Raw genomic sequence first — 21626 nt, 5'->3', positions numbered from 1 at the left:
GCTTGTTTGGAGAAATACTTCAAAATAAAAAGTCGCTAAAAACAAGGTATTTTACGAAAACCGACGCTTTTTACGATTTTCGCCCTTTTTACTAACCACTAACCCAACCACCCACATTTAACCCAAGCCTAACCCTTCACCCAAAAGTCCTCTTGATATTTACAAAGGTAAAAAGTTAAAAAGGAGGAGGATTGATTGCTTGGCAAGCCTATGGAAGGCGTAAGTTCCATGCCGCGCTCGAGTGATTCACTAAAAATATACACCTTCGGCCGAGTGTTGAGTGATCCCCCGTGAGGTATGTGAACTTGTATATAAATGGAATTTTAATAAGGCATGCTATGCCCAAATAAGTAATTTATCTTATGAAACGTTCAAAATAAATCATAACGAATAGGATTGTAAATAAATAAAAATAAAACTTACAAAGACCTTGGATTCCCGACACTCTAGGACAAGCTAAAAAAACTTCTCTTCTACCTATTCCATTTGGGAGTGTAAGCCACATTTAAAGAGTTTTGCTTGAGGACAAGCAAAAGTTCAAGTGTGGGGGTATTTGATGTGTGTAAAATACAACATATAAATCACATCAATTAAGGCATAAAACTAACCCTTTTTAAGTACTAATGTTGGAAAAAGAGTGTTTTTGTCTCCCTTTTGTATTTTCAGGATGAAATGAGCTCAAAATCACAAAAGAAGCAAAAAGACAACTAATTCTAGCATAAATACAAGAAAAGGAACAAAAGTAGACTGCCCGGACCCTCAACGGCACCTCCCAAGGCAAAGTAGAGAAAACAGAGTCTGAACACGCCCCGTGTCCAGCGAACACGGGGGCGTGCCCAGGAAGCAGCAGAAAAGACAAACCAGTAGAAGCTTCCATTGCCCACCACGGGGCCGTGTCCAGCGGGCACGGGGGCGTGGTGAAAGTACAGCAGGCGCATTAATTGTAATTGCGAATTACAATTAATGAAGAGAGAGAATGTCAGACGGGCACGGGGCCGTGTCCAGCGGACACGGGGCCGTGTCCAGCCTTCTATTCAGCCTATAAATAGAGGAGCTTGGTTCCATTCTCTCTCATCCCATGGCACACCACCTCTCTCACACTTCATCCACCACCCATCACCACCATAACACCATCATCCACCACCATCATCCATTGTCCATCGTAGAGTGTGTGAGTCGTCTCGGGATCCAAGATTGATAGTAAGAGTTCTTGACAATCAAGGCCATGTTTGCCTAAGTCTCTTACATCACTTGGTGAAGACAAGTGTTTAGTATAATACTTTTTATTTTTAATCTTTTGCACTTTTTATTTGGTTTTGTATTAATGACTTTAATAACTAGTTACTTATGTTGAAGGTGATCTTTCCTTATCGTTTGTCCGTGGTGTCTTGGCATTATTTTACTGTCTATATAAAATAAAAGATTTTCACCATTCATATCTCCACGGTCTATATGGAGGTATGTTGGCTACCTGGTCGGGGTTAAGGGAACGGTTTGGTAAGGGTCTTGCCCTTGTTCAGCGTTTAGAGGTCCTGCTTGGGACCTGGGTCAATTTTAGTAGGATCTCCTTCAATGCCCATAGGTATTGGATGGCGGGGATCCAAACTCTTTGACCCCCTCATAAGTTAACTACTATTAATACTATAACCCGGCTATTTAGGACTGTATCCCTGCTGACTCAGACTACTTAGCCGAGGGTAACGTCACCGCCAAAAGCGGGGCCTACCACAATTTGCATTAATAACTTAATTCATTATCTTTCAATAATCCGACCCTTTAGGATTGTATCCTTGCTGACTCAAACTACTGGGTTGAGGGTAACGTCGCCTTCAAAAGAGGGGCCTACTACAATAACTAAGATAATCTCTTAAACAAGTGCAAAAGTGCGAAAATAATCAAAGGTTATACTAATACACATGTCGGATCCAAGTGATTCATCTTGTCTATCTGTTTTTATTTTATTTTTATTTTTCAGCATTTAGTTAGTTTTTATTTTTCTTAGTTTAAAACATTTTTCTCACTTTTTGATTTGATTAGACGTTGAGGATAAACCGGTACTAAAAGCTCTTGTGTCCTTAGACGACCTCGGTATCTTACCAACACTATACTACGTCCACGATGGGTGCACTTGCCCATATGTGTGTTTAGTGTTAGTGAATATCGTGTTTTATAAATTTAAAACTTGGCTAAAAGTGTAAAAAATGGGCTTAAATACTCATCAAAAATATATCGCACCGACACACATCAAATGGGAATCGATTGATGCTAGAGGAAGATCAGGTGGCTTAACATCAGTTTGGGATCCAGGGATTTTTTCAAAGAAAGCAGTAGTAAAACATGATTCGTTTCTTCTAGTTAGTGGTATTTTAGCCGGTACTAATACTCAGGTTAACATCATTAACGTATATGCCCCGTGTGACGTCATGAGAAGAAGAGCGTTGTGGGGAGATTTGAAGGCTGTCAAGGAATCAACAGGAGAAGGTATATGGATTATGGGAGGAGATTTTAATGAGGTAAGAAGTGAGCATGAAAGGATGAATTCCAGATTTGATAATCAAGGTGCCGTGTTATTCAACAACTTTATAGCTGAAGCAGGGTTAGTCGAATATCAAATGGGAGGATATAAATTCACGTATATGTCAGACGATGGATCAAACCTTAGTAAAATTGATAGGATACTAGTGTGTGATTCTTTCATGAATAATTGGCCAACGGCAAGATTCGAGGCACTAACAAAACACGGATCGGATCATAGCCCACTTCTACTATCCTGTGCAAAAAATGATTTCGGACCAATTCCGTTCAGATTCTATAACAGTTGGTTGGAGGATGAAAGTATTGGAGAAGTGATAAAGAAAGGCATAGAGGAGGTGTCAGTTGAAGGCAATAGTATGAGAGAGCTGGCAAATATTTTAAAAAATCTTAAAACAAGAATAAAAGAATGGAGGAGGGCAGTGAAAATACAGGAGGAAAAAGAAGTCCAGGAAGCGATAGAACAAGTGGAAAGGTTAGAAAAGACGACAGAGACAAGGAGACTAACGGGTGTGGAGAAAGAAAGCAGGGTTACAGGAAAATGGAAAATAAAGAATTACGAGAGAAAGAATTTGATGGATCTGAAACAAAAAGCAAAATTTAGATGGGCCAAACTAGGGGACGAGAACTCAAAATTCTTTCACAAGATCATAAATTGTAGGAAAGCAAGAAACTGTATCAGTGCATTGAAGGTAAACGGCATTATGTGTACGGACCCGAAGGCAATAAAGGAGGAAATAAAAGCTACTTTCATGGCCAGATTCGCGGAACCATATAAACACAGACCGTCCTTAGATGGTAGAGACTTTAAAAAGGTCACAAGGAGCAAGCAATAGCATTAACCGAACGATTTTCTAATGAGGAAATAAAGAAGGCGGTGTGAATGTGCGGAAGCGATAGGGCCCCAGGCCCTGATGGCTTTTCTTTTAAGTTTATCAAAAGAAGTTGGGATCAGCTTGAACATAAATTCAGAGGCGTTTTAAATGAATTCTATGAGAAAGCTTTCATAGAACGTGGATGTAATGCATCATTCATAGCTTTAATTCCTAAAGTAAGAGATCCGTTGGCAGTTGACGAATTCCGACCAATCTCTTTGATTGGTGTGATATATAAAGTGATTGCTAAAATCTTAGCTATCAGAATAAAAAAGGTGATTCCCGATATTGTGGCTCTGGTGCAAACAACGTTTGTAGAGGGTAGATCGATTTTTGATGGACCTCTAATAACAAGTGAAATAATGTCTTGGACAAAGAAAAGCAAGAAGAAGGTATATATTTTCAAAGTAGACTTCGAAAAAGCATATGACTCGGTGAATTGGAAATTTCTTCTCTCAAATTTGAAAGCAATGGGCTTTCCAAGCCGATGGACGAAGTGGGTTGGAGCATGTTTGAAGTCCAGCTGGGCATCGGTACTGGTAAATGGTTCCCCAACTTCAGAATTTAAATTACAACGTGGTCTTTGGCAAGGCGACCCGTTATCACCATTCCTTTTCATCCTTGCAATGGAAGCTTTAGACGTTATTATGAAAAGGGCAGTTAAGAGAGGTGTATTTAACGGCATCAACACTCCAAATGAAGGCCCGAATATTACACATTTATGCTACGCGGACGATGTGATATTCATGGGGGAATGGTCTGAAACAAATATCCTAAACCTTAAACGCATTCTAAGATGCTTTTCATTGATCTTAGGATTAAAAGTTAATCTAAAGAAGTCAAGCTTATATGGAGTTGGAGTGGAAAATGAGGAGATTGAGAGCATGGCAGATAAATTAAAATGCAAGGTGGGAAGTCTGCCGTTTAGATTTCTTGGACTAACAATAGGAGCAAACATGAAAAAAGAGAAGTTTTGGAAGATGGTATTGGACAAATTCAACAACAAGTTATCGGCATGGAAAGCTAAATGCCTTTCGTTTGCTGGGAGAATGGTTCTAGTGAAGGCAGTGATCGGGGCTATTCCAAACTATTTTTTCTCAATGTATCTCGCTCCTAAAAAGGTCATAAAAGCATTAGAGAAGATACGTAGGGATTTTTTATGGGGAAGAAAAGCGGGCAAGTATAAGATACGGTGGATAGCTTGGCAGAAAATGATAAGACCGGAACAACAAGGTGGGTTTGGATTAGGAGATCTAAGAAGTGCAAACTCGCTCTCATGATGAAGTGGTGGTGGAAATACAAAACAAAACCGGAGGAGCTATGGGCCAAAGTGATAAAATCAATTCATGAGACAAAAAGAAGTTATAAATTAATTCCGTGTAACAATAAAATTGCAGGTACATGGAAAGATATAGTGGTTGCAGGTAAAGAGCTTTGACGAATAGGAATATCGGTCTCGGACGAGATTGTAGCGGAAGCAGGCACAGGTACTGAAGTAAAGTTTTGGATCGATAACTGGTGCGATGGAAAGAGATTCAAAGAAAGGTTCCCAGAATTGTTCAAGATTGCTAGAAATAAACAAATCAAAGTGGCTGAATGTGTGACAAAACTGGAAAACGAAAATCAATGGAACTTAGGGTGGGTAAGACCACCAAACTCGGATGAGGAATGGGCTCAATGGTCGAACCTGTTACACTTACTGAATAATGTAAAACTCAAATCAGAACCGGACAGATGGATGTGGAAGACAAGTGACAAAGGAGATTTCACAGTGGCGGCGATCAGAAATCAAATAGTAAAACAAGATGGTTCGGGAACGGCGGATGAATGGAAACATTGGAACAGTTGGATTCCTCCGAAAGTAAACTACTTCACGTGGAGAGCTGCGATCGAGAAGATTCCGGTCAAAAAAGAACTAATCAAGAGAAGAATACAGATTACAAATCAGCTATGTTCAAGATGTGAGGAAGAGGAGGAAAGCGCAGGCCACGTCATTTGCGGATGCAGGAAGTCAAAAACAATTTGGAGAATGATATTTGTTTGGCTAAAACTACCAACACCTGCTGAATTCGATAGTTGCAAAGATATTCTAGAGTATGTTACTGGCTTATCAGGATTAAAGGAGTGGAAGAAAGTCATTAATGCAGTGTTTCAAACAACCATGTGGAGTTTATGGAAGGCCCGAAACGAAAAAGAGTTCGAAGGTAATACTAGAACGGATAACAACATAGTAGAAAACATAATGGCAGACAGTTTCATTTGGTTGAAAAGCAGGTCGAAAATTAAGGACATGGTATGGGAGAGATGGGTAGACTTTAATATTCGAGATACAGTAAAATAATGTCGTTTTAGATGGGAGTCTGTATTTTATTTTATTATGTTTATTTTGTTTGTACTTTGGGTTTTTACAGCATATGCTGGCCCTGTTCTATTAATCATAGAATCCGACCGTTCAAAAAAAAAGGAAAATAAAAAGTGAAAGGGCACGTACGGGAAACGAACCGACTTCAAAGCACGTTAATAAAGGGTTGGGTCTAAAATCAAAAAGGTGCCTTGCAATGAAAGGATGTGATGGTGTGTAAAGACAACCCAAGTTACTTTTTGTATAGATATATAATATAATTAGAAAATTGTATGAAAGGATACCATGTGAATTAAAAATTGAAAAAAAAAACAAAAAAAAAAAAGAGAAGAGTGTGGAAATATGCTTCTCAACTTTCCTTTTTATCCTTTTAATCTTTGTATTCATATTGTAATTGTAATTTTTATTATTACTATTTTTTTTTATATTTTTAAAGAATAAATTACGATTTTGACCCCTGTGGTTATATCATTTTTACTCTTTTAGCCCAAAAAGAATCTTTTAATATCTGAGCCCCCATCGTCTTTTTTTCTAACCCTTTTGACCCCCAACGTCTTTTTTTTTTCCAACCCTTTTAGCTCCTAAAAATAAATGGATGGGGTTAGTGTTAGGGGCCAAAAGAGGTAAAAAAAAAAAAAAAGTCATTGGAGGCTCAGATGTTAAAAGACTTTTTTGAGCTAAAACCTAAAAGGGTAAAAGTGATATAACACAGGGGCTAAAATCGTAATTTACTCTATTTTAAATCATCACTAATTTTTATTATTACTATTTTTTTATATTTTAAATCATAAAGATTGATCTTCACGTCACCTGAATTTATGGCCTGGTCCGACCGATCTGCGTCTTCTAAAACATTATCGTGGATCATACCAAGAGAAGACCGGCATATAAGGGTGACTTTATTCATATATGAACGATGTAGCGATTCCTAATAACAAACCAAAAACCTATGAACCCCTTCACTAAGCAAAACGACCATTCAATTTTGACGCTATAGCACGAAGAACAGAGCTTTTAATGGCACTAATAATTTTGAACAAACAAACAACATTTTTTTTATCATGAAAGAAGAAACACGATCAAGCAACTACAGTAAGGCAGATCAAATGAATTTATGTACAGCATTGGTTGGTAATCCTAGGAACCAACGATTTTTGATTGACAATAAGATACTTTTTACAGAACGAACAACGTTAGAGCAAACTAGAGATGCACCAAACACACTTCGCTGCCATTTTTCTAGAAAAGCTTTGATATCACATTGCATGAAGTCCAGAATGCAGCAGAAGCAGCCCTCAGGATCGCCGGATTTTGATATATCCTAAGAAACATATACATGTAGAGAAAACCGTAAGATGGCAAGGTGCTCGTAAAAAAATAGGAAAATTGGTATTTAATAAACCAACCTTTGCCCAGTTGGTAAATAATAATCCAACCTACAGAATTGGTATATAATAATCCTACCTATCAATATGTTGGTACTCAATGAACCTCCGTTAGTTTTTTTAACTGAAGTTAGTTTTAAGTTTTATTTATTACACAAACAGTCCCTTTAGTTGTAATTTACTAGTTTTAACTATGAGTTAATAGCCAAAATGGTCCCTGAGGTTAATAGCCACAGCACCGCCACCGCCACCACCACCACCACCACCGCCGCCACCACCACCGCCGCCACAGCACCGCCACCACCACCACCACCACCGCCACCGCCACCACCACCACCACCACCGCACCGCCACCACCACCATCGCCACCACCACCACCATTGCCACAGCACCGCCACCACCACCACCGCACCGCCACCACCACCATCTCTGTCTTTGATCATCGACGCCTAAGGGGTTTGAATTCAGATGCAGCAACAGACGATGACTGACCAAAAACATCACAGATCCAACAGCTCTAGCGACGGTGGTGGTGGTGGTGGCGGTGGTGATGTGGCGATGGTTACGGTGGTGGAGGTGCTGTGGCGATGGTGGTGGTGGTGGTGGCGGTGCGGTGGTGGCGGTGCTGTGGCGGTGGTGGTGGTGGCGGTGGTGGCGGTGGTGGTGGCGGTGGTGGTGGTGGTGGCGGTGGTGGTGGTGGTGGTGGCGGTGATGTGGCTATTAACCTCAGGGACCATTTTGGCTATTAACTCATAGTTAAAACTAGTAAATTACAACTACAGGGACTGCTTGTGTAATAAATAAAACTTAAAAAAACTAACTTCAGTTAAAAAAAACTAACGGAGGTTCATTGAGTACCAACATATTGATAGGTAGGATTATTATATACCAATTCTGTAGGTTGGATTATTATTTACCAACTGGGCAAAGGTTGGTTTATTAAATACCAATTTTCCTAAAAAATATATATACTAGGCTATAATAGACACATGACACAAGGTGTGTTTTAACAGAAATTCTGGGCCGAACCGCTAACTATGGTTCCCGGAAACAACAAATCAGTTGGTTTTAGCGGTTGGCCGTCAACTCTTAACGGTTTGACTTTGGCAGTTAGGCGATTTGAACCTTTTTTTTTTTTTTCAAAATCATTAGTTTTTATTCAAAAGTTTAAAATGATAAAAGATGGTTATAAGTATAATACATATACATAATTGATTAATCCAAAAATGAAAAAAAAAAAAAAAAGGTTAACAACCGGTTTACATAGACCAATTCCAAGTTCCAAACCGGCAGCCGAACCATTAAACCACCAAAAGCAAACTATATAAATGTCAAACCTCCCTCCTACCATAAATATATGGAACGATAAAGATAAAACATGTCTTTATTTACCCGATTGCGGTAGCACCCCAAGAGGCAACATTATAAATAACTTTGCTTCCATCCCACGCCTTTCGAAGCTTACCCTTTTGTTTTTTCATGGAGAATGTCTTGCTAAGGGCTGCAAACAATTTTACAACATAGAAAAGACGTTGGTAGGATTAATTCAGTTTCTCAACTTATTGTAATTAAACTTGGCTATACTCACCATCCTGGAGTTGTTTTGGACTCAAATCCTGTGGAAAAAAAAAACGCGATTAATTAAACAAAAGATTATCCTATGTTTTTCTAGTAAAGGGTCGTTTTTTATGCCACTTTTGACCTTTTTCAACCTTTTGTATGAAGTAGAAATACTAAAAATTTCTTTAGTGTTAAAAGTAAAGTGCATAAAGGGTGACATTAAAATTAAAATTCCCAAACAAATGTTACTAAAAAGTAAAAAGTGCACAAAGGGGTTGATCTGAAAAAAAATGATATTAATCTTTAAAATCATTTATTGCAATAAATTTACTATTTTAATTATGTAATTTTTTCATTTAATTTTAAATTAAGAAAATGAATAAAAAGGCCTTGGCCAGGCTGGTCAATTCATCCTGATCATATTCACTTTCACTAAAAAGAATACTCGGTTTGACCAGGTCGTATTTTGACCAATTACTCATCTGCTAGTCCTGGTGAAAGATGTAAACTGTAAACTTTGACTATAAAACAGTTTTATCCACGTGATTTGACTATATCTCAACTTCCTAGAATAATAATAATAATAATAATAATGACAAACTAAAGTATTCAATAAGATTTAGGATAACTAAACACGGACTTTAAAACATTAATAAAAGGAAAAGACGGGCGCACCTTGGTCTCTTTGAGGGAAATCAGATATGCAGCCATGAAGCATGCAATTCCGTCCACGATGTCATCTTGTCTAACCAATACATAATCTTCATCCGACACATTGTTTCCACCTTCCCATAGATCATGTTCACTCACCATGTCCCAAGAACTATTTTCTTCTAAAATTAATTCAAACACTTGTTAGCATTTGCCATTGAAACTGCTGTTCCATATAATTTTGTTTACTACTTTTACATGTTATACAAGATTAAAGGCTACAGTTTCAACCATTTATCAATAAATGAGTTGATTCGGGTCATCTTTTATCTCTAACATTGATGTTACCCTTGTATGGTCACAAGATTTTCTTATTTTCTCGTTAGAGTTAAATGTCATTTTAGTCCCTGTGGTTTGGGCCATTTTGCCAGTTTAGTCCAAAGGTTTCATTTTTCACATGAGGGTCCAAAAAGGTTTCACTGTTGCCATTTTAGTCCACTGGGTTAACTTCATCCATTATTCCTGTTAACGAGAAGATAAATTCGGTCATTTTATATGGCCGAATTGCCCTTCTAGTTAACAGAACTACATATAAAATGACCAAATTGTCCTTCTCGTTAACAGAAAAAATGAATAAAGTTAACCCAGTTGACTAAAATGGCAACGGTGAAACTTTTTTGGAGTCACAGGAGAAAAATGAAACCTTTGGACTAAACTGGCAAAATGGCCCAAACCACAAGGACTAAAATGGCATTTAACTCTTCTCGTTATTTATAAAAATTTGACAGACAGCAAAACATTTTCACACATGTAGCTTTCGTGAAATAAGAGTTTTTTTTGTTGAAAGGGGTTTCCCATATACATACCAGCTAAATTCTGCGGAACTGAAACTTGTGCACACTCTAGTTTTTCAAGAAAATCGGGGCATTCGAGTCTTGACTTGAGCAGACTGCATAGCTACATAGCAAAACGAAATGTAATTAGCCCACGATATCAATCAACTAAACTGTTAATAATTTGACATTCTATTGTGTAAGTATAACTCAACCAACAGCCCACAAAGATGTGTTAAGTCATAAGTAAACCGAATACAATTTACAATTTCTCTACTATCCATTTTCTTCTTACGGGTGGTCTTAAGAACCATGGATAATCTTTATTACGATCATTTGGACTCTAAATAATTAAAAAATCATCATCATAATCAAGCTCTTTTTTGGTAACCGTCACAAGAAGAAAACTCACGAGACCCAACCACCCTGCTAACCAATAGGATCAGGTAAAACGCTACCTGCATTGAGCAGGTGGCCTTCAAAGGGCTAAAGGCAGAAAACAGTGGAAGCTAGGTTCGAACTTTGAACCTGAGAACTCTGTGCCACCCCCTTAAAGGCTCATAACCAACTTTTAGCAAACACTAAAAACTAATTATTGCTATATGGATACACCACTGAGAAGAGTTAGGATATAGTTTCCGCATCCTACCCTACTCCTATACAGTGGCGAAGCTTGAGATTTCCGACCGTAGGGTCGAATGTATATACCAAAATATTTCTATAAAACCAGGGGGGTCAAAAACGTATATACCAAAAATTTCTATACGAAAACTACATACTCCCCACCACTGAACGAAAAGTTCTGGGGTCGGCCGCCCCCTCCCGCCCCTATTATCCTACGCCCATGCTCCTATAGAAAGGAACAATATCCCACCAAATATTAGTTACTATTGAAACACAAAAGAAGCCGAACCGAATGTCCAAAAACTGCAAAGGGGGTGTTTGGATGTGCAAAGTAAGTAACCAACCTAAAACATGTGATCTTTCTTGTCTCATATTAATTTACTTTAGCAACATCTACCCTAAAAAGAAGATCAAATCCCAATACAAAACACCTAAATCACTACCCTCAAAACAATACCCAAAACTAATCTTGCTCAAATTTAACCCTAAACCACATACATACATACCCAACAAACTCAAACCAACAATTCAACAAACAAAAGAAAGCCCAATTTACCAAATCAGCTTCACCATCCTGCCGTTGCGGCGACAACACACGGCCGCTACTAGACCCACCAACAACCTCATCACAACTTTCATCTTCATCATCATCTTCAACACACCCATTAGCACTGAGCAATTCAAGAGCTCGTTGGCATTGATCAAGAACCGCTTCAAGGGTTTTCCTCTTCACACGCACCTGATCCATCTCCGAACTCACCCGCTCAACACCGATCATGGGTTTCACCTCAACGACCTCCATAACCCAGATCAACAACGCATCTGGGTGTGCACAAGTTGTGAAATTTGGATCTGAAAGAGGGTTTTTTTTTTTTTTTTTGTTTGGGAAATAAATTGGGGATTGAGGAGTTACCGTAGTGGAATTGGGTGGGTTTCGTGTGGGATTTGGAGATGGTGGTGGGGAAGGGGGGGTGCTGGCGTGAGCCGCCTACGTACCGTTTCCATTATTGATGGTATATAATTGGGTATAAGTAAAGTACAATGAAAATCTTATGTTTTTTCAAGATAATCATAAAGATAATAATAATTAATAATAAATGTAAAGTTTTAATGTAACAAATGGTACCGGGTAACACTACCGAATTTTCCGAACTAAAAGATTTTCAAAATCAATTCGATACCGACTTTTAGTGTTTTCTGTACCAGGCTGGTGTCGGTTTTTACTTTTATGTACCGATAACCGTACTGGTATTTAATACCAGTACCGGTTGACAAAAGCTTATCTAACTTGAAAAGTAAAGAAGATAATAAAACTATTAAAGAAAACCATATATATTATTATAAGTTTTACTGTTCAAAACATTCTACTATTAATATATAGGAGAATTGGGAAATGAAGCTTTAGCATGAGATAAACGTCTTAAATGGATTAAGGGATAGTTTCATCGGTTTGAGATTTAGGTGGTTTGGTTTTAACGGTTTTAATATTTTGGTTTGCTTTGATTTAGAACTTGGAAACAAACGTATAAACAAAATAACCCATTTTCTAACAAAAAATATGCATTATTTAAGCCGCCAACATCTTGGTTGTCAGACACACGTCTTAGCCACCATAATGACCGAGAGTCGTTCCTATGTTTTCGGAGACCCTAAACGAACTACAAAATGGACGCCCTTTTACAAAATTATCATTTTCAACATATTTAGTAGCAAAACCCTCCTTCTTTAGCTGGGCTTGGGACCGGTAATTATAACTTAAAAATTTCATAATTGGCGTATTTAATTTTTTTAAAGTTATATGTTTTCTATAGATTTAGTATAAGTTTAAATAAAATTTATTTATTTAGCTTTAATTGAGGCAAATTATTTGATGAAATTATCGTAATCAACTTCTTCTAAGAAATCATTTTCAATAGACATGCAGCTGGGTTATCAGTATTAAATATGTATGATCTGGGCCTAATCTGTTTAGAATGAGCCTAGTATACAGAAAACCTAAAAGAAACTTGGTAGCCTTTCAACTCTGGTGGCCCTAGGCATGGGCCTAAGGTCATAAGCCTATTGGGCCAGCCCTGTAATGACCCCTTGAGCCATCGAAACGGCAATATATATTTATATATGATCAAAAGATTAGTAGTTCAAATCCTATAGAAGTTATTGATGTATTTATTTAGAAATTCTAAGAATTATGTGTTAAAAAAGTATATGTATATAATATAGAATTTGTCGTGAACATCTTTATTGTTTTTTTATTTTTTTAAGCAAACTAATATTTTAAAGAAAAAATAGTTCAAATCATCAAAAACCGATTGGTTAAACTGTCAATCAGGTAAAACCGACAGGTCCAACCAACCTGGTTGGTTTGATTCGTCTTCTCTCAAATCGTTGTTAGTAGTAGTTTATTCTAGAAATTTCGTTAAAACTGATTGAAAACTCTAAAACACCAATCATTACTATCATCTAATTGTCAAAGGTTAATCTATTTCTCTATGCTATAAATAATATATTCAAACCCAACCTACTATTTAATATATTTATTATTAATATCATATAAGTATTAGGTTCAAGAGTGAACACTAGTGTAGCTTGCGAACTGAGTGAACTAATTCTGGCCATACATGTGTGTAGATCAATGACCAGGATTTGATGTTGAAATACACTAGTGTATTTTACGATTTGATGATGAGATCCTGGCCATACACGTGTGTAGATCAATGACCAGGATTTGTTCACTCAGTTCGCAAATACATTAGTGTTCACTCTAGAACCCCACCCTATCATATAAATATTAGAATTATTTTATATACCAGCTAAATAAAATAAAAACATGTTAACACGTGAAAAATATGCTATTATAGGTTACCTAATAGAAAAGGTAACATATGGTATTTTAAGTTTATAGATAACTTTTAAAGGTTATTGTTATTCAAAGCGTTTATCGAAAATTGATAAATAAACTTATTTGGATAAGGTATAAGGGTGAGATTCCTCTATAAAATATGTTTTTTTCTAAAAAGTGTAGGAAGTGATCGTGATCATTGAATTTGGATAAGTGTGTTTGATGATTGAGATCATTTTAATGGTATTTTGGTAATATGTGTCTTAAAAATAGGCTAATTTAATTTATTAGGGGTAAATGTGTCATTTAATTTGTTTTAAATAAAGAAATAACAATCAATCATAAAATCACCTACATAATTGTCGCGATTTTCTCTCTCTCTCTCTCTCTCTCTAAACTCCCATCTCTGAAAGCACAAAATCATACAAAAAATAGTGATAAATCAGATCTAGGGTTTCATTATTTCTTCTTTTTTTAGAGATCAAAGATGTTTATCTCATGTAGTGTGTTTTAGTCATATAACACAATGTGACGAACTAGTAACTGATTGTTAAAACACAACGTCAAAAATTTGTTTATGACAAAACACAATGTGACGAACTACTTAGGCTAAAGGGTGTGAGGGGCATGAGTTGGGTCATCAATGACACATAGGACTATTAATGGATTGTTATACCATCCCCTTGCCTTAGCCACCATGGTTGGCATGTATTAAACCATAGTAACCATAAACCTACTTTCCTTTTTAAATATTTTCTTTTCCTTTTCACAAAAATAAATTAAAATAAAAAAATTGTGGTTTGGGTCATGACCATACCCTTAGGGTAGTGGTTTTGGATGATGGATTAGAAATGGGTGACATGGCGCTGATGTGGGGGGTCATGGTGACCATAAGGGTCATGACCACACCCTAAAGCCTTACCGTTAATGACTGCTAAAACACAATGCAACGAACCAGTTACTGACTGCTAAAACACAAGGTAGATGAGTTCATAGTAGTGTGTTTTAGTTATAAAACACAATGTGACAAGCCAGATAAAATACGAATTGAATGTGAATATGTTGTAGCGATCGCATTATAATCACTGATAACCGTCACATTTGAAATCAAAGAGATATTCTGTTTCCTTAAAATCCTCATTAGTTAGTTTAGGATATAATACATTCCATAATTAAAATGATTATCAAATTACCATCATTCCCTTTCGATTAAAATAATTAATTGTCACATGTCACAAGTATATAACTTCCTACACTTTGTAGAAAAAGTTGACTTTGTAACTAACTCCTATATAAGATAGGTATAAAATAGTTTTAGTAGTTGAGTTATATTTATTAAACTAATTTAAGATTATGTTTGACATCAAGAACAAGAAGTACAATTGTTCTATATATTAAAAAAAAGCCAAGTTTTGAACAGTAACTATAAAATTTATTTATTTATTTATTATATTTTAAAAAAGCAAAGTTTTGAACAGTAACTATAAAAAATTATAATAATAAATAAATATAGTTTTTTAAGTTAGATAAGCTTATGTCAACTGATACTGGTATCGAAAATACCAATACGGTTATCGGTACATGAAGGTAAAAACCGACAGCAGCCTGGTACAGAAAACACTAAAATTTGGTATCGAATTGATTTTGAAAATCTTTTAGTTCGGAAAATTCGGTACTGCTACCTGGTACCATTTGCTCATCTCTGATCACGGGTGTCGTACGAACAACAACGGTATCGTGCAACTTTTTTTGTTGATTTTCTTCAACTTTTAATGATTTCTTTTTTTAGTTTCAGGGGTAGGGATGAGCTCGGTGCCAACCAATACTGAATCGGTACTGGTACCGAAAATACCAGTTACGGTACCGGTATATGAAGGTAAAAACGGTCATAAGAGCATGACCCCAAAAGGAGTGAGGCAAGTTAGTTCTACACATCATCGAGCGAACCATATTAAGTAGAGTTCGATTTCTCCTTTCGCTCAGGCCATTAAGTTGGGGTGTGCCAGGTAGAGTGGGTTCTGAAATTATTCCACACTCCTTCAGATGATTGAGGAACTCTAAGCTGAGGTATTCACCACCTTGCTCTGATCGAAGTACTTTTATCTTTCTAGTAAGTTGGCTTTCTACTTCATTTTGAAACTCTTCGAACTTTTTAAAAGTTTCATGCTTATGCTTCATAAGATAGACATAAGCATATCGACTATAATCGTCGATGAAACTGACGAAGTATCTTTCATGGTTTCTTTTCATGGTTCTAAAAGGGCCTCATACATCAGTGTGAATGAGTCCTAGCAGACCATTGGCCCGTTCACCAACACTAGTGAAGGGACGCTTTATGCGTTTGCCATTTAAGCAAGATTCGCAATCATTAAAGGAGTCATGTACAGTAGTATAACAACTCTCCCAAAACCATTAAAATACTCTTATACGTCCTAAAATACACCCGTATACGAAAAACAGACCTAATATACCTTTATATTAATAAAAATCAAATAAAACAAAAATTATGGGGCTCTCGCGGGGCGCGACCCCCTTAAGGTAAGTCGTCGCGGGCCGCGACCCGGTGCCACCAGGCGGCACCCCAACCCGCCACGTGGCTCAACACCCGGCAACCCTACACTTGTGACTCGCCACAGCTAAACCCTAGTCTAGGGTTCTCGCGGGCCGCGAAGGCCGCTCTTGTATCTCTATTGGGGCGCGAGAGCTCCCCGATCAGGCCTATAAATGGAGGCCTCGACCTCAGTCCCTATAATAGCAATAGTGTTGCTCGATATAACACCCCTAAAAAGCGAAGCTCTGCCTCGTTGTAAGTATTATAACCCCCGGTTACGTATTAGTTACTCTACCTGATTGATCTAGAGCTCCGTAATGCATGTCAAGCCTCTGCCTGACTCAGTCGTTGGAGTTCTGTCTCGGGGGTATGGCTAATGTAAAATGAGTTATCTTACTAACACGTGTGCATTGTGTAATTTTAATAAATTATAACAAGGAAGTCACCAGAAAACAGTAGGATTATCTAAAACAGGAAAGTGAGTCATTCTCTTTTTCTACCAAACTGTTTTTATCAAAACCTCAATTGTTTTAAATTATGATAACAGTGATTGAGTCTATGTATTCTATAATTATTGTCGGTATGTTGGGGTTTTGTATACATTACTTGTTACTACACTGTGAGTAGTAGCATGACTACAAGTCAGGATTGACAGTACCGTGGGTGGTAGTTGGATAGATAAAAACATTGTAATCGCTCTCAATACTGTAAAGATATAAAATCATGTTTTGATTAAATTGGGATGCACTCGCGAGTATTCTTGCTGATAAAACTTTTTAAAACGCGTTTCAGGTAACAAAATGTGAAAAGCCAAATAGAAGCCAGCTGGAGAGCACTGGAGGCTTGGAAAAGTGGCTATAAAAGTTACCTAAATAAAGAAGAAGTTTTATTTTAATAAATTAGGGTTTATCCCTATAAACATATTGTAATGGAAACTTGGGTTTTTCCCATGTATTTATTATTTATAAAAGTATGGTGTTTTACTCTGATAAACTATTTCCTAACTACGGTCCTGATGTAAATTTCCGCTGCCAAATTAATAAACACCGATACCACTAATCTGGAACTCGTGGCCGCTCGCTCCCGGGGCAGGGGTCGGGGGTTGCGACAGAGAGTGGTATCAGAGCTACAACCATTGGTTTAAGCCACAGAAGTGTTCTGCTGACACCAAGATTTTATCAATTATGTTAGGAAATAATCTATGTGATTATGTGTATATATGTATATTATTGTTTTGTGTTATTTGACAATCTATTAGTTTACAGTATGAGTGAGCAAGGTACGTCTGACGCCTATCGTCACCTAGTTAGTTCTCCCAAAAGTGAAGGAACTTCATCACAGCCTACTCCTTCGGGGTATTCTGCTGACACTGAAGAAGGAATCTTCATATTTAAGGCGCAATCCGAGGAAACATTCCCTTCGAAAAAGAGAGGATGGTTTAGTAGGGGAGCACATGAGAGGAGAAAGCGAATAAGAAAGTTACAACAACAAAGAGCGTTAGCAGCAGCCAATAGGGAAGTAAATGCCCAGACACAAGAAATAGTGAATAGATGGTTGGCAAACTTCATATACTAGCCACCACTGCAACAGATCCAAACCTAGACCAGATAATTGCACCACAACCATTGCCACTATTCCCAACCCAACCAATGGAGATAGAACTTAACCAAGAAAACCAAATTCCCATAATAGCATTTGATCCTAACGAGATACCTAGAATCCCAGCACCTAATCCTTTAGCGTATGATCCGTGGGAAGATGACCATAGGGAATATCAGGAACTTTATCCGCAAGGAGAACCGATACCAAACCCCATAGCACAGTATACCAACCTTAATCCTTTAGATCCATATTGGAATTCTGATCAGTATGTTCAGGAAATATTAAACAACCCGTACCCATATGGAGAACCTATACCTCAGTACCCTGACCCAGTACCCGCACCCTACCATCCATGAGTGAAGAGAATGTGCAGGAACTCCGCACATATGGTGAGGAATTAGTGGAAGAAGGAGAGAGGATAAAACCGATAGGGGAAAAGCTCGTGTGGAAATACGACGAGCGAGAAATGCAGTTTTGGATGAATAACCCATAATAATAATAATAATAATAATAATAATAATAATAATAATAATAATAATAATAATAATAATAATAATAATATAATACTAGTGGGAATGCCCGCGCGTTGCGGCGGGTGTCCGACTGATATCTGATTAAATTATGATGTGTTACGAATCATAGCCCATTCCAAGTTTCTAACATTTTCATTCTACAACCCGTGCGTTGCGGCGGGTGTCCGACTGATATCTTATTAAATTATGAGCCTAGATAGCGTGGTAATCAGTAGGTATAGTCACTAAGGGCTATAACCATCGTGATTACACTCACGTTATGAAGTTCAAACGAACTTCGCATTGACCATAAACTGGTCAACGCAGAAAGTCAAACATAGTTTGACTTTCAGACTCGAAAAGCGATAAAAGAACGAAGGAACACTTACAAAGGGTCCCCGAAAGCTAATCTTGATCCAAGTAGCTCAGGTATGAAGCAATGGCTTCAACTTAGAGCTTTTAGATCAGATTTTGTGGGTTTTTGCAAGAAAGGGGGGTATTTATAGGATATGCAAGACCGTTAGGATCATTTATCGAATACCGTGCTCGAATCTCATCCGTACATGTGTCGGAATGTTATGGTAACTCAATTTGCCCCCACCCCTAGAGATTGGCATGAGGCATTGGCCTTTGGAGTGTTGAAAGGCTGTAAACAACAGTTAAAACGAGTTTCTGCATCTGACCCTGCTTACGGACCGTAAGGGTGATGGCTTACGGTCCGTAAGCCATCAACTTTGGTAGAATTACACTTTTGGTCCCTGCACCTTGTTTCGTTGCGTAACGGCACTTCTAACACCCGTCAAACCCAATTTCAAGCCCCACAATGATGTTAAGACATAGGGAACATGAAATATGCTTGAAAACATCTTGGATGTCGGTTCTTTTGGCCGTACGGTTACGATGTTCGGTTAATTACGACGGAATGCGCATAAGCGCGAAAAACAATCCAAATGACGCGACGAATGGATTTTTGACAAGTCAAACACTAAAGCATAATATTATAATGCTTACATAAATTATTGGATGTCCGGATGTATTCAGAACGTAAGTTATGCGTGAAAGTGCAAACTTGTGCACTTTTTGACACTTTTAGTCCCTGAATGACCCAAAAGTTTATTTTAGCACACTGAACCCCTCAAAGCCTATTTCTAATCTATATAAAGGATATTTAAGGTGTGTTTAACTTATGGTCATGTTCCGAAATGTCTATTACAGTTCAAATTAGCATACTTTCGCAGTTTGTCAAATTTAGTCCCTGTAGGCGAATTAACTTGTTTTTGCCATACCAAAGCCTTCAAAACTTATTTCTAAGTTATGTAAAGGTTATTTTAGGTATGTTGAGTATATGTTGATGTTTCGGAGTTTTTGTCGCATTAAACTGATTGCGTTTACGCACTAGTTTGCGTATAACTCTCCAGAAAGTGATATAGAGTTTAAAATTGAACAAAAGTCAAAACATGAAAAATGTCAAACATAAACAAACAAACATTGGGATCAAATAACTTTGTTTTATTGATACTTGAACTGTTTACAATGATTTCAGACACAGATGTTACAGTCTCCCCTACCTGTGGAAATTTCGTCCCGAAATTTATTTAGAGGAAACTCGTGGGAATAGATGTGGATACTTCGCCTTCATTTGATCTTCACGTTCCCAAGTAAACTCGGGTCCACGTTTAGCTTCCCAGCGAACTTTGACCGAATGCGCCTGCGCTTGAGCCACTTGACTTCACGTTCCATGATTTCCACTGGCTTCTCAACAAATTTCAGTGTTTTATCAACACGAATTTCGTCAAGTGGTATGTGGAGGTTCTCATCAGCTAAACACTTCTTGAGATTCGACACGTGAAAGGTTGGATGAACATTTCCAAGTTCAGGAGGTAACTCAAGTCTGTAGGCTATCTTACCGATTCTTTCGACGATCTTGAATGGTCCAACGTATCTAGGTGCAAGTTTTCCTTTCTTTCCAAATCTGATCACACCTTTCCAAGGTGAGACCTTAAGTAATACTCGATCATCGACTTGAAAATCCAAGGGCTTGCGTTTTGGGTCCGCGTAACTCTTTTGACGGCTTCTAGCTGTCTGAAGGTTATCACGAACTTTCTTAATCTTATCAGTTGTCTCTAAAATGAGGGCAGGTCCAGTAAGCTGAGCCTCGCCGATCTCATTCCAGCAGACTGGTGAACGACATTTTCGACCATAGAGAGCCTCGAAATGAGCCATGTTGATGCTGGAGTGATAACTATTGTTGTAGGAGAATTCAATTAACGGAAGATGTGAATCCCAACTACCACCAAAATCGATCACATAAGCTCTAAGCATATCCTCCAGAGTCTGGATTGTTCTTTCAGATTGACCATCCGTTTGCGGATGATAAGCTCAGATTAAGTTGGGTCCCCATAGCAGATTGCATGGTTCTCCAAAAATGAGAAGTGAAGGGAGCATCTCTGTCAGAAATGATGTTCAAAGGAGCACCATGTCGAGCTACAATTTCATCCACATAGATTTTAGCAAGTTTGTCAGCAGAAAAATCCTCACGGATTGGCAAGAAATGCGCTGACTTAGTAAGACGATCAACGACTACCCAGATGGCATCATGACCTTTCTTTGTACGCGGAAGTTTGGTAATGAGATCCATAGTAATGTTTTCCCATTTCCAAACTGGGATCTCTGGTTGCTCCAATAAACCAGAAGGAGGCTGATGTTCAGCCTTAACCTTAAGACAAGTAAGGCATTTTGATACATATAATGCAATGTCTTTCTTCATACCAGGCCACCAATACTGAATACGAAGATCCTTATACATCTTATCTGAGCCAGGATGAACAGAATAACGAGACTTATGGGCTTCATCCATAAGCAAGGTGCGGAGGTTATCTTGGCTTGGGACCCACAACCGGTCCATGAAGTAATACGATCCATTGTCCTTCAGTTCAAGAGCAGGTGTTATGTGATAAGGAAATTCCTTATCCATCAAACCTTATGAAACACAAGTGTGTTGAGCCTGAGAAATGCGGGTTTGGATATAGGATTGAGCTTGAATAACAGATTGGACACGAACACAATGAAGCTTAGTACGTTCCTTGCGACTCAAAGCATCGGCTACGACATTCGCCTTACCAGGATGGTAGCGAATTTTGCAGTCATAGTCGTTTAGAAGCTCCACCCAACGTCGTTGCCTCATGTTGAGTTCTTTCTGATTGAAGATATGCTGAAGACTTTTGTGGTCCGTGAAAACCACATATTTTGTACCGTACAAATAGTGTCTCCAAATCTTAAGAGCGAAGACAACTGCACCCA

The 21626-nt window shown here is 37.9% G+C and overlaps 2 protein-coding genes across 3 annotated transcripts; one reads left to right on the top strand and one right to left on the bottom strand.

The window, feature by feature from the left end:
- The first annotated feature begins 2423 nt into the window (after positions 1 to 2423).
- LOC110895235 lies at positions 2424 to 3368 on the top strand. Its single transcript, XM_022142515.1, has one exon. It carries the CDS (start codon positions 2424 to 2426, stop codon positions 3366 to 3368), a length of 945 nt encoding a protein of 314 aa, XP_021998207.1.
- Positions 3369 to 6768: 3400 nt separating this feature from the next.
- LOC110921204 lies at positions 6769 to 11825 on the bottom strand. 2 transcript variants are annotated; one of them, XM_022165496.2, is made up of 6 exons: positions 11379 to 11825; positions 10232 to 10322; positions 9390 to 9547; positions 8743 to 8770; positions 8547 to 8655; positions 6769 to 7090 (listed from the first exon to the last, which is right to left on the bottom strand). In XM_022165496.2, exons 1-6 carry the CDS (start codon positions 11622 to 11624, stop codon positions 7009 to 7011), a joined length of 714 nt encoding a protein of 237 aa, XP_022021188.1. In that variant the 5' UTR covers positions 11625 to 11825; the 3' UTR covers positions 6769 to 7008. The 2 variants fall into 2 exon arrangements, with proteins under 2 accessions (XP_022021188.1, XP_022021192.1); XM_022165500.2 differs by having other exon boundaries at positions 9390 to 9544; positions 11379 to 11821.
- Positions 11826 to 21626: the final 9801 nt, after the last annotated feature.

This window comes from Helianthus annuus, chromosome 2, assembly GCF_002127325.2.
Source record: "Helianthus annuus cultivar XRQ/B chromosome 2, HanXRQr2.0-SUNRISE, whole genome shotgun sequence".
Classification (NCBI taxonomy): domain Eukaryota; kingdom Viridiplantae; phylum Streptophyta; class Magnoliopsida; order Asterales; family Asteraceae; genus Helianthus; species Helianthus annuus.
The sequence above is the reverse complement of the archived record's forward strand: the minus strand, read 5'-3'. Positions and strand labels throughout refer to the sequence as shown.